This window comes from Platichthys flesus, chromosome 2 (assembly GCF_949316205.1).
Source record: "Platichthys flesus chromosome 2, fPlaFle2.1, whole genome shotgun sequence".
Classification (NCBI taxonomy): Eukaryota; Metazoa; Chordata; class Actinopteri; order Pleuronectiformes; family Pleuronectidae; genus Platichthys; species Platichthys flesus.
The window spans coordinates 779,622-792,500 of NC_084946.1; the positions used below are offsets into that span (position 1 = coordinate 779,622).

The 12,879-nt window shown below is 39.6% G+C and overlaps 1 protein-coding gene across 11 annotated transcripts in view; it reads right to left on the minus strand.

The window, feature by feature from the left end:
* nfasca (neurofascin homolog (chicken) a) overlaps positions 1-12,879 on the minus strand; it is an 87,216-nt gene that overhangs the window by 43,572 nt on the left and 30,765 nt on the right. For 10 of the 11 annotated variants that reach the window (XR_009924667.1, XR_009924666.1, XM_062412285.1 and 7 more), the window contains exons 3-7: positions 11,223-11,393; positions 6,077-6,094; positions 4,108-4,213; positions 950-1,146; positions 145-267 (exon numbers count right to left, since the gene is read on the minus strand). Coding sequence is in view for 9 of the 11 variants with exons in the window: in XM_062412285.1 (XP_062268269.1) it covers positions 145-267; positions 950-1,146; positions 4,108-4,213; positions 6,077-6,094; positions 11,223-11,316 (538 nt within the window). In the remaining 2 variants the exon portion in view is untranslated. The remainder of the gene's footprint in view (positions 1-144; positions 268-949; positions 1,147-4,107; positions 4,214-6,076; positions 6,095-11,222; positions 11,394-12,879) is intronic. The other variant, XM_062412236.1, reaches the window with a different exon arrangement.

The window sequence follows — 12,879 nt, forward strand, 5'->3', positions numbered from 1 at the left end:
GATAAAACTGCACCTAGTTGTCTGATAGTGTCATTTTACTGGCTAATTCATAGCAAATCTGCAGGACACACATACAGCACACTTCATTAGGAAAGCAAAATAAACTTTTATGTATGTGTGTATATGTGTGTAAATGGTGCTTACCGCTGCTCATCCAGAAGGTAAAGGGAGGAGGTAGTCCTGGTGGGGGGTTACAGGTTAGAACCAGAGGGGAGCCTTCAGTCACCACCACTGGCTCCAACACCTCCTTGGGCCACAGAGGAGCCTCTGATGGACAGAGAGGGGGAGGCGAGGGAGAGAAGAAAAGGAGATGATACATGTGATCACATATAGGTGAGGGAAGGATTTTTTCATTGTAATAATGAGCTGATGAGAATGGAGCTTGTCATTATTGTTCTTTGAGTTTATTGGTTAAACTGACAAAATGAAAGGTGTTTCTGCTATCTGAAGTTGTAGGCAACACAGTAGTATTAGTGGTCATCAAATTCATACATTTCTTAAAACATTAAATTGTTTCAAATAGGTCAAATTTGCTTAAAGAACCCAACAAAGCTTGATCAGAAAAAGATCAAGGTTTATCACTGTAAAACAATTGGAACATTTATGATGAGAAGTATCAGGCTTTACAAAAACTCCAACAACAGATAAAAAGGGAAAGGATGCTTCTCATGTGTTGTATTACAATGATACAATGTGATCTCAGGCGTTCTCGAAAACATATTGTCTAAGTCGAGCAGTAAAGAGGGAGACTTATTTAAAAGCTGAAGAGCCAAGACACAATTGAAGACGGATTCAGACAGCAACACATTTATTTGTTTTCTCATACATTCAATGATTTTAAAGATATGTAGGAACCCTGAATAGTATTTCAAACTTCTTCTGCAAGAAAGAAAATGACAAAATATCATCAGAATTAGATTATTGTGTCGTGACGTGTGTAAGTTCTTACTTGAGACCCGCAGCAGGATTTTGTTGGACAGAGCTACTCCAAAGTCATTGGTAGCAAAACATTGGTACTCTCCTTCGTAGTCCTCTGGTCGTCCCCCGCTACGGAAACCAATCTCCAGTGTTCCTGAGCGTTTTCGCATAGTCACCCTGGGATCTTTCCCAATGTTGAAGAACTTCCCATTCCTTCGCCATGAAAACCTGAGCAACAAAACAAAGAGCAAAATAGTTTCATTGTTGTAATATTGCCTGGGCCTGAAGCTAGTCACAGGATATTTATCTCAAGAAGCTAACATACCATTTATATTTGCATAATGAAAGATATCCCCCAGTAACTAAACACCTCAGCACATATTTACATCCAGGCAAATGATAGTGTAAGTGTACACTCAGAGAAAGGTTAGAGTGAGTGCAACACAGCTCTGTTGATTGTTATACGGCCATTGAATTATTATTATTATTACTATTATAGATAGATTAACTAATTAGTTGTTTGTGTCTGGGCCAAAGACTCAAACAAGTTGCGATGCATTGACATATACATTGCAACGCCCTTCCTTCCTTACTTCCTTCCTTCCTTCCTTCCTAACTTCCTTCCTTCCTGCCAACCATCCATCTATCATCGATCCATTCCTTACTAGCTCCTATTTATGGAACAGAAGTTGATAATGCCCACTCAAAAGCCTGGAAACAAATCTTGTAATCAGGGCCTGAGCACCGCTTTGTTTTTTGGTGTTTTTCTGGTGATCAGACTCTATTTAGACATCCTTTTTCATTCTTCAAAACAGTCAGTATCAAAATACGTGGATTTATGATGTTTAGCTTATACATACGAAGAATCACCAAGGTGATTTTTTAGGAGGAGAAAAATAAGGAAAGAGAGACGTGGGCTGTAATCATGTTAACATGGCCTTATTGTTAACAGCTGAAAAGTGAGTAACTCCTTTTCTTGCCATGAATTTGCTACGAAAATCTATCAAACAGCACAGCCTCTATGTAATAGTGCTGTTGCTTAATCCTGTTGCATGTGATGCTCCCTGATTAATGAAGAACACTGAATATGCTTACATAACACGCCTCTATTTTTAGTGAGCAGTGTGGATTTACAAAAGATGCTTCCTGTCATTTTTAAGTGAGTTAGTCAATTGGGGCGTTTTTGAGTTACAGCACTGAGCCAGACAATCGTCTACTGTTGACGCACTGGAGACCATTGCTGTTTTTTCGTGTGTGTTTGTAGTCAGATGCTGATTGTGAGAGAATAAGTGAACGATCCCCTTCCCTGAATGTTTCATGAGTATGAATAGTCAACTGAGTGCATTACTGGAGGACAATGCCTGTATTAGGAATGGGAGAGCCAGTATGTGTGCATGGGAGAGCGGTTGAGTGCTGTATTGTGAGGTGTGTGTGTGTGTGTTTGTGCGTGTGTGTGTGTGTGTGTACAAGTATTTGGATTGGTGACCATGTGTATGAGTGTCTGTGTGTCTTACGTAAAGCCAGGCTGTCTCCTTATGAACAATGTACAACTGTCCTGAGCTGGTCATACCCCACTGATGTAATCACTGGAGGCCGAATGTGTGTGTGTGAATTATGTGACTATTTCGAAGCAGATGAATACTGATGAATGAGTGTACGTCACAGCAAGTTTCGTTTTTGCTATTGTGATGGCATCCATTAATTGTATGTGGGTTGGAAGAAAAAAGTAGTACTCTGGTATTATTTCACATTTCACAGTTGAGTGACATGACTTATAAAAAGAGAAACAGAAGACATTTTACAGGATAATCACAAGCAGGGTTTAAATAATTAGAAAATACTGCATAAAAAGACAAACAAGCAAGAGTTGAATACGTTTGCAGCAGCTATAACAGACAGTCAGACAGAGAGATAAATGTAACTGAATGTAAAATTAAAATGTTCAGTTACCTGAAAATACCTAGAAGGCTTTTCTGATTAATGTGTTACAAGACATCAGCTAGTCAACTCAAACAAAACAATATCATTGCTTTGGGAAAATAATGAAAGTTATTGCTCGGCTTGACTCCAGAGCTTATACAAATGAGAACATAAGCTTCATAAATCTCAGTGAGAGATGACATCCTGTACGTAGATGGAGGGACGTGCATCTTCATCACAGAGGCCTATGTTATACTCATCTTGAATGATGACATACATGCATATTTGATTGCATTTGTTTGGATCTTAAACAGAGAGCAAACCAAAACGTATTCCAATACTGCCACTCATTAAGCATTTGTTAATCTTTGACTTTGGCTTTTCACAAATAGTGTTTGGTGTGTGCATCAAGCAGGTTTCACAAGAGGCCCATTCTTGCAGAGAAAATGGCTCGTTTTCCAACATAGAATTTGTGCGTGAGTCGTGTGGCTATGTAAAACACTTTGAATTGCCTTTATGTTTGAAATGTACTATATAAATAAAGCTACCATGCATTGCCTTTTCTGCAGAACAATTAGCTGGGCGGGGCATTGAAAAGCACAGCAGACTTGTCAAGCAGAGGATATACAAGGCATGCAGTCAGGTGTCACTCTGAGTTTAAAGGTTTGTTAGAGAGCAGCAAAGGAGCTTTAGGGCAAGCAACCATTCATGTTAGGGGAAAGGGGGTCACTGAAAAAGGAAGGGTGGCTATGATGAAATGTGCTATTGTGGGAGAGAGACACACTGGCACAGACAGACCAGAGTCAATGGAGATATAGGAGTGGGGAGGGAAAAGAGACACCAAGAACAGACTGAGCAGGGTGACAAAAGGCAGCAGAGGAGACAAATAAAGACAGAGAAAATACAATGCTCTTGAGTGAATGGATTAAATGATAAACAGTGGGAATGCATAACATGAGCCTTCCCTGCTTTGTCCTCAGCTTCATTTCCCTGATTAGAATCTAGCTTGCTTGCTCATTTTGTCACATCAGTCTTAGTGTGACCTTTTCAGCATGTTTTCAGAATTACTGTCAGATTTGCGAAATGTGTCAAACTATTTAATTTAGCTAACCTTTAGCCACTCAGCAATTGTTTTTTAATGTCCATTATGGTTTAGGTTAAGATAATAGTAGACAAGTAGTAGCTAGATTAAGTCACTTGTAAATGAATGTAAATCAATGTAATGTCTTCTGACACCATGGAAATATGACTCTTAGTATTTGTGCTTACGTTGGCACTGGGTTTCCCTTGGCCTCACACTCGATGATGATGTTATCTCTTGGGTCGACAATGTAGTCCTTCACTGACTGTTTGACTATAGTGGGGGGTTGCTTTACTGTGGAAGGAGGAGGGAGACAAAGAAATGGTTACAGACATACATAATGAACACACATTCATGCCCATGCACCCACATACCGTTTTGCTATACATGTCATTCTATTTCAGCTATTGAAAACTAGTAGCTAGTGATTTATGTACGGCTTTCTTAAAGATCGATATATTGTTTTCGCTTTTATTACTTTGCGTTATAGTAATAAAACCACATAGAGAGACATTAGATGGCAAGAACTGGTTGTCAACAATCAGAATATGTTTGGTCGGCATTCCTAATCCATGACAAATAGGTACCATCTACTGCTTGCACCTTAAAGGGATTGTTCACCGTAAAATGAGAATTCACTCATTATCTACTCACCACTAAGTCAATTGTGAGTCCTTTTTCAGATGAAATTAAACAGCAGAAAAAACATGACATGCCTCCACACTCTTTGTGTGCTGTCATCCAAGTGTCCGCAAGCCACAACATTCATGTTCAACTCAAAACAAGGTAATTTACATATTTTATGTTTTAATCCTAAATATCCACTGATAACTTCCTACGAGGTGCATTCACGGAATTCACACAACCCATCTTGTAGCTAAGTCTGCTAGCTTAGCCACTTTTTTTGGACTTTTAGGCTTATAACAAAGTTTACGGCCTTGTTTCGAGTCAAATATGAATGTCCGGGCTTGCAGACACTTGGATGACACCACATGAGCAGTATGGAGGCAGTATAGAGGCATGTTCAGACGTAATAAAGACTTATAATAATTGCATTTGATTCTTCTGCAACAAAGGTTACCATGAGACTCCAGAAGTGTTTTTTTTTTGTTTTTTTATTTGACCTTTATTTAACCAGGAAAGTCCCATTGAGATTAAAAACCTCTTTTCCGAGGGAGTCCTGGCCAAGAGGCAGCAACAAATAACATATGTACACTCACAATATTACATATGTTATTTGTTATTTGTTATTTTTGAACACCACCCACCCCTCCATCGGCAAAGCAGTGAGTAGATAATGAGTGAATTTTCATTTTTCAGTGAACTATCCCTTTAATCTTCTAAACAAACCTATTTAACAATAAACATCAATACTAAACAGAAGTTATTAGGACTAATACAGTACCAGAAGATTACTTTTTGTTTCTTTGATTAGACAGAGACTTTATGAGTTACCTACTTAAATACACTAATGAAAAGTCCAATATTTTGTGCAGATTAAGTTCAGTTGACCCACACAACAGGAGACGTACACAGCCAGGAATTCCAGGTTTAAGTGGCCGGAATGATCTGGATTTAGGATCCGACATTATTGATTAATAACTGACTAAATTTGATAGTAATATGGGATTTGTTGACAGTAAGAAAATACCACATATTTTAATTTTTCATTTCAAGGTGATGATCAGCTAACAAAAGACAAGATAAGTAGCACTTCAGATAGCCAGCTGCCTGCTGGTCAGACAGAGAGATGAGAGAGCTGTAAGAACACTTCTGTAAATCCCTCTGTAATTGAAGCTCTTCAAGCTAATCTTATATAGATCTGAAACAGCAGTGTATTATGCCAATATAGCCCTTGTGTTGCTATGGTAACCACACAAATAAAGGTGTAAAGTAGCCTGCATAACTATTATTATATTTTATATAGCATCCTCACATACTATTAAATAATGTGTTCCTACAGAGTGATCTGCTCATGAGTGCATTGTACTGTATATGTGAGGGTCTTTAACCTCTATGGAACGGGGGGGGGGGGGGGGGCATTTATAAGAAGCAAACATCGTTCTGTCTTTTTCACAGTTGACACTACAAGCTATGAGCTAAACAATGAGCTGGTGGGAAAGAGAAATGAGTGGCATGTTAAAAAGAAACACTTACGGTCTTGCTGGATCTTTGCTGTTAGTCCAACGGAAAGCAAAAAAGAGACAAGAGACAGGTGCACAAAGTGTAATGTGTTGGGGACTGTTGTTGCAGGTTAAATACATACATTATGTTAAAGAGCTTGTGTGACTAAGTATCTATACTAGTGTTATCAACACAATGAAACACAGAAACAGTGACAAAGGACTCACCTATAATGAGTTCCCACATCAGAAAAGTATGAGTAAGGAGGAAGAGAAAGACCATACAAAAGTTATGCTTTAGATCATATATCCAACACAATAATACAATCTCACATACAATCTCAAGCAGGTTCATTCTTTGACAATTAAAGCTAGAAATATAAGGTAAATAGAACTATTATTGTGTATACAACTTCACATGCATGGATGTATGTGGAGGCCCCCATATTAACTTTTTCAAGAGCTATAAACTGTGTATACTGTTTATTATGGGGTTAGGGTCATGACTCAGATGCTTTTTTTTTTTCTTCAGCACCAATGATAGGATGATTGTAAATGTAGTCTGCTGTGGTTTACTGAGTTCCCTCAATACATGTCAGAAAAAAGTTTTAGTCATGTTGTCATTTTGTCCCATTTGAATTGATAACTGAATAACCATTGCTGTGAAAGTTTTCTGGAAGCGGGTGAATGGAGAATTCAAGCAGCAGCTGATGTCTTATGCAGAAGATTTTTATAGTAGACTTGATGCATCAAGGAGACCAGAAGGTAGAAAAACATAAAAAATGCTAAAAAAGTCACATGAGCAATAGTCACCCTCAAGTCTGAAGATGTCTCCCACTAGACTGGATGCCAGACGAACTTAGCCCCGCCCACAACATTTGAGGTCGGGAAGTTCGGTCTGGAGTCGCTCCGTTGGGGAGAAATTATGCCCGGTTCGAAATCATCCGGACCAATCAGATTGTCAGGGCGGGCTTTATACGATGATGGACAGATGATCAACGGTAACGTAATCAACCACGTCATCAAAGTGCCCTTGGGTTGAATTCGTTTTCAACAAACATGCCTGCCGCTGGAGAGCTGAGATGTGTAGATGCTGCCATTGAGTCTGTTTTAGAAGACATCGACAGCGCATTCATTTTGAAAGAGGAACAGAGAACGTTGAGGTGACGCCAAAGCACCGCGCTAATCCCTATCGCGCTGGCGCTTGGCTGTTCACACCGGACACTGAAGCGACGCTGAACCGCCGGGCAGCGCTAATAATATCACCCGTTGATCCAGTAGATTAAAGCATATACTTACTTGTTGCTCCAACATTAAGCAACAGCGTCCCAACATTTGTCTTTCTTGGTGTTGTGTTTATACAACATGTTCCGAGGATCATACAACTCCCTTTACTTCTCCACTTCAATTATTAATTTAATGTCATCCATGTTGAAGAACTATGCTGTTTGCTCCGTTAAATGTCGGGTGTCGGGGGTAAATTACGTATTCTCCACTCAAGCCTATGTGGAGAATATGTAGCCCCCTCTCTCTCTCTCTTTATCTGTATCACTGCTTGTGTGGCTGTAGTGGATGGGCAGAGGGGGACATTTAATAATGTCATTGGTCAAATTAAAACTCCAGGACGACAGAAATGGACGTCAAAGTATGGGATGCATATTTGATCATTTATATCATATAAGATATGTCATCAATATGGTGAGCTTTTTTGCCTTTGCCATCAAGAGATCTTCACAGTGTGATTACTTGACAGGAAATTACATTTTTGCACAGATTTTGGCTTTTAAAGGCTGTGGTCTTAAACTTTTGATCAGCTGATGAACAGCCTACTTCAGTTAAATTGTTGTTTTCAATAAATTGCCTGCTCACAACTTTTGGGCTCTTGTTACCATTTCTTCTTTTTGCATTTTGAAACTCTACTTAGAACCTTCCTAAGATTCAACAGTGCAAAATGCAAATTTTTATTTAGTCATTAAAAGTTTTCCTGGCTCTAGTTATAGAGCAACCCTATGTCAGGAGCTTGACCTTGTGTCTTTTTTTTTTTGCCTTGAAATTAGGTATGTGCTGTGCGCACGCATCTCTGTATGTTACATTCATCCATATCCCAAAAGGAGGACTTTGTTTTCTCAAGAGCTAACTACATAACTACATAGACCTATTTACTGAATTGAACTTGTATTCATCATCTAAAGGCCTTCCCTTTTAAATGTTCAGCTGCATGTGAGGAGGATATGTGGAAAGCACCAATTGATAAAGGTCAATAGTGCAGTTTGCTGTGAGGTAGATAAGTAGACATAAGGAAAAGAGGGGCATGGGGTTTCTCGCTACTGAATTAAAGCATCAGCAGTGGAGCATGTGGTGCCTTTGTTAGTGCTTCTGATGCAGGGCTAAGAGGGGTGGAGTCTTGAGGTCTTGAACATATCATAAACCATGATTTTGCTAATAATGTGAAATTGCAAAGCTGAGGCATGGTTCAGAAAACACTAAATAACTAATGGTGTAATGAAAAAAATGTATTAACAAGGGGCTTCAATATCCAACTGTTCTAAAGAAGAAATTTCTAAACAAAACCCACTCATGCTGTTTTTACAGCGATTCTGAAATTCACCACTTTTCTTATCTAGGATTTATTCTGAGGTGAGAAACAAAATCTTTGCACATTCAAGAGCACCATTTTGCTTGTGGAAAATCAGTTATTTTTTTCCGATTCTACAATTGTATTATGGGATTTAAAATACTTTAATCCAAAGGTGTCAGTGCATCATTTTATAATTGCACATTTTAATCAATTTTTTGATTAAAGTGCCTCAGAGATTTTAAACACAGTGAAAGATAGGTGGGAGGTGACACAAATAGTTACGTTTCTATAGATTTTACACACTGTTGTTTCCTTATTAAATGTGTCAGGTGTTCCATGGTTTCACTAGCCTGACGTTGTCAGACTCACAATTCTAGTCAGAATGTGAGTCTGAGACCGCTCCATTGGGCTGTGATTATGGGGCGTGTTTCAACCGAACCAGGAAATAAATTCCTCTTCGCTCAATTGGATAGACCTACAACCAATCAGAGCAACGTAGTATGTGACGTATGTTAAGCAACGGATGCTGAAGCGATGCCAAAGCGACGCTTCAGCGCAGCGCCAAGCCTTAAATAACAGCTGGCTCCCATCCACTCCCATGTTAAAACTTTGTGCGGGTCACACCGGAGGCTGAAATGCCGCGATGCGCCAAGGCTGCCTCGCGCCGTGCAGAGATCGTTTCGGCATCGAGTCTATTTTTTGCACATGTAGCGAGTGTATCGCACCAGGAAACACACTGAAAAACGATCTTAAACGATATTGATGACATATTTTATATGATATAAATGATCAAATATGCATCCCATACTTTGAAGTCCGTCTGTTGTCCTGGAGTTTTAATTTGACCAATGACATTATTAAATGTCCCCCTCTGCCCATCCACTACAGCCACACAAGCAGTGATACAGATAAAAAGAGAGAGAGAGAGGGGGCTACGTATTCTCCACATAGGCTTGAGTGGATAATACGTAATTTACTCCCGACACCCGACATTTAACGGAGCAAACAGCGAAGTTCTTCAACATGGATGACATTAAATTAATAATTGAAGTTGAGAAGTACATTGAGTTGTATGATCCTCGGAACATGTTGTATAAACACAACACCAAGAAAGACAAATGTTGGGAAGCTGTTGCTTAATGTTGGAGCAACAAGTAAGTATATGCTTTTAATCTACTGGATCAACGGGTGATATTATTAGCGCTGCCCGGCGGTTCAGCGTCGCTTCAGTGTCCGGTGTGAACAGCCAAGCGCCGGCGCGATTAGCGCAGTGCTTTGGCGTCGCCTCCACGTTCTCTGTTCCTCTTTCAAAATGAATGTGCTGTCGATGTCTTCTATAACAGACTCAATGGCAGCATCTACACATCACAGCTCTCCAGCGGCAGGCAAGTTTGTTGAAAACGAATTCAACCCAAGGGCACTTTGATGACGTGGTTGATTACGTTACCGTTGATCAGCTGTCCATCATCATATAAAGCCCGCCCTGACAATCTGATTGGCCCGGTCGGGCATAATTTCTCCCCAACGGAGCGACTCCAGACCGAACTTCCCTACCTCAAATGTTGTGGGCGGAGCTAAGTTCGTCTGGCATCCAGGCTATGGTTTCACATCTTTAGTTAAAATGTTCTTCCCAAAATAACCTGAAAGGAAGATTCATCTTTGTTGTGTGTGTGTGTGAGAAAGAAAAAAAGCAAAGAGAGGGCAAAAACCTCTATGGTTTTGTCTCAAAATCCCTCAAGTATCTATTTAACAGCAGATTCCAGTCAGGATGTGTGTCTTCCTGAATGGACTCCTGTTGTATCAGAATTACTATCAAACATTAATATTTGCATTGATTTAATGATTGATTTAATAACTTAATATTTTTTGCAGTGTGGCAACAACCTGAAGTGATACAGTATTACCCAGAGATATGAAGCAATTGTGACAGATGTGATCACCACTCTAGCTCCAACACTATTGAGAGCATACATTTCTTTGAGGGTTTTGATGTCACAAATACACAGTCTTGCATTGTCCACCTGTACAAGCAAGAACAGTATGTTTAGGAAACACTTAAGAATTGGGTGTCAGGAAGCCAATATATCACTGTACACCCTTAAAGATTATTCGTTTTAGAGAAGAGGGGCTAAAGTTGATCTTTTCTTTTCTCATTTTCCATCTGTTAGGGTTATTTTCGCACTCACAGACCATCTCAGGGGTTTTTACCAAGCTATAGCAATAGGCTGACCTGTGTATCACTTAGAAACCAGGCAGCCAATCATAAGTGAGGCCCAGAGACAGAAATGATGAAATAAGCAATGCCCTGTTCTTGCTAGTGCTCCACGGAGAAGCAAGAGACAGAAGATATTTAGATTATTTGGGGTGCTAAAAAGCCCAACAATATATTCTGAGGGACATCTAAACACATTCAATATAAACAAGTTCCATTACTACTGAATCTATATTAATAGTACTGTCTGTATTTATTGCTTCATCTTTATTACTAACTAAAATACCTTTTTGATTCAACCAAATAAACACTTTGATCTAAAGGTAAAGTATTACCATTTGCTGTAGCATTTTGAGGTAAAATGGATCTGATGATTGCCAGGTGACTTACGGTCTTGTGGGACTTCGATGGGTGTTGCCTCACGCAACAATAGAACCAGTAAAGACACGAGAGCCAGGGCCGTATGCCTGCCCTGCCCCAACATCTCTCCCTAATTGGCTCGCCTTCTCCCTCACCACTGCTTATTGGTCAGAAAGTTCTCCTGAGAGCCGCGCCGAGGACCTGTGAATACAGACACAGAGACAGATGGTTAAAAAGAAGACAGCATGGTAGACAGTAGAGTAAAAGACCAGTATAAACTGTGTTTGTGGGGGACAGTGCGTGTTCTGACAAGAGCGAGTGTGTTGATTCTGGCCTACATTCACAACTGAGTCTCTTTGTGGCTCCTTAGAAGGCAGCCTTGAAACAAAATAGAAGCGAAGCCCTGTGCCACTGTTTCAGTGGGATCAGGCTTGTCACAGGCTGCTTCACAGGAAGACAATTAACAGCAAAATGTGGAATTCTTTCAATGAATTTCCTGAAATTAGTATGCTGAATACTTGATAAAACATAGTCATGTACTGATATCAAGATGAGAGTCTTACATATGGATCACAATACGTTCTATACTGGTCTTAATGGTTAATGGTCATGATCAGTTTGGAATTTCGTCATTTTAGGAGAAGGGCATTCGGCTTTTGATGTAACTAAACTCTTTAGGGCATAAGGGCCATTCAGTGAATTAAAAGCGATGAGCTATTAAACAATAAACTCACTGATCACAAATCACAAATGACACGAAAATTATTGTTGTCTTTAATTAACTTATCTGATATTTTTTTCTCAAAGAAGTACAGTTGTTGGACAATCATTGGAATGACTTCTTCTGTTATTTAAACATTTCATTTCAGAAGTTAAATTGGCGGTTAGAGCACCATAGGATTTAGTAAGATGAAGCTCAAACATTACACAGAATGAGCAAATGCATTTTTGAGTTGGGGGGGAGACTTCAAAATGCAATAGCCTGTCAACATGTGAATTTTTGGATTTCATCATTTTAAAGTTATCATGCAAGGTCGACGTGGTTCCAAGCCATGTCACTTGAGTCCACTACTCTGCTCAGTCATCTGTTTATGTCCAGTGTGATGGCAATACTACTGAGAACGTCCCATGTGCCCCTTCCCTCACTAAGGGTTGTTCAACTGACCTGTGTAAGTTTAAGTTCACTTCTTGTGTGCTAAACAAACCTTTTATTTGTTGGTGGTTACTTGTTTGTCACAATTGTATTCCATACCAGGTATCTGTGCCCTTTGTCCAAAATATAATTAACTGGCCTAAACAACCTATTTATTGTTATAAGTTAATCCAAAGAGAAGTTTATTATCAACCTAAAGAAACCTACAGGTGGTGAAATGGACGCTATATTCATGATTTTTACAGTCAGTGCTGTCTCTAGCGTTTGTAAATATTCAGCAGCCAGCACACCACACATAGCTTTCTAATTTATACCCCACCATCTCCAAATTAGAGCTGTGCAAAGACCACCTGCCCACTGTTAATCCCTGTACCCTGCATGCTGCCATCCCCCACAGTCATCCTCTCTGCTTTCATTTATACCAGAGCTCAAAGCTCAGGTTGCCATTTCAAATCTCCAGGAACCTAGGAGAAAATGTGGATGGTAAAATTGACCAAACACAAAGCACTGCTGATGAGGACTCTGACTTTGCTG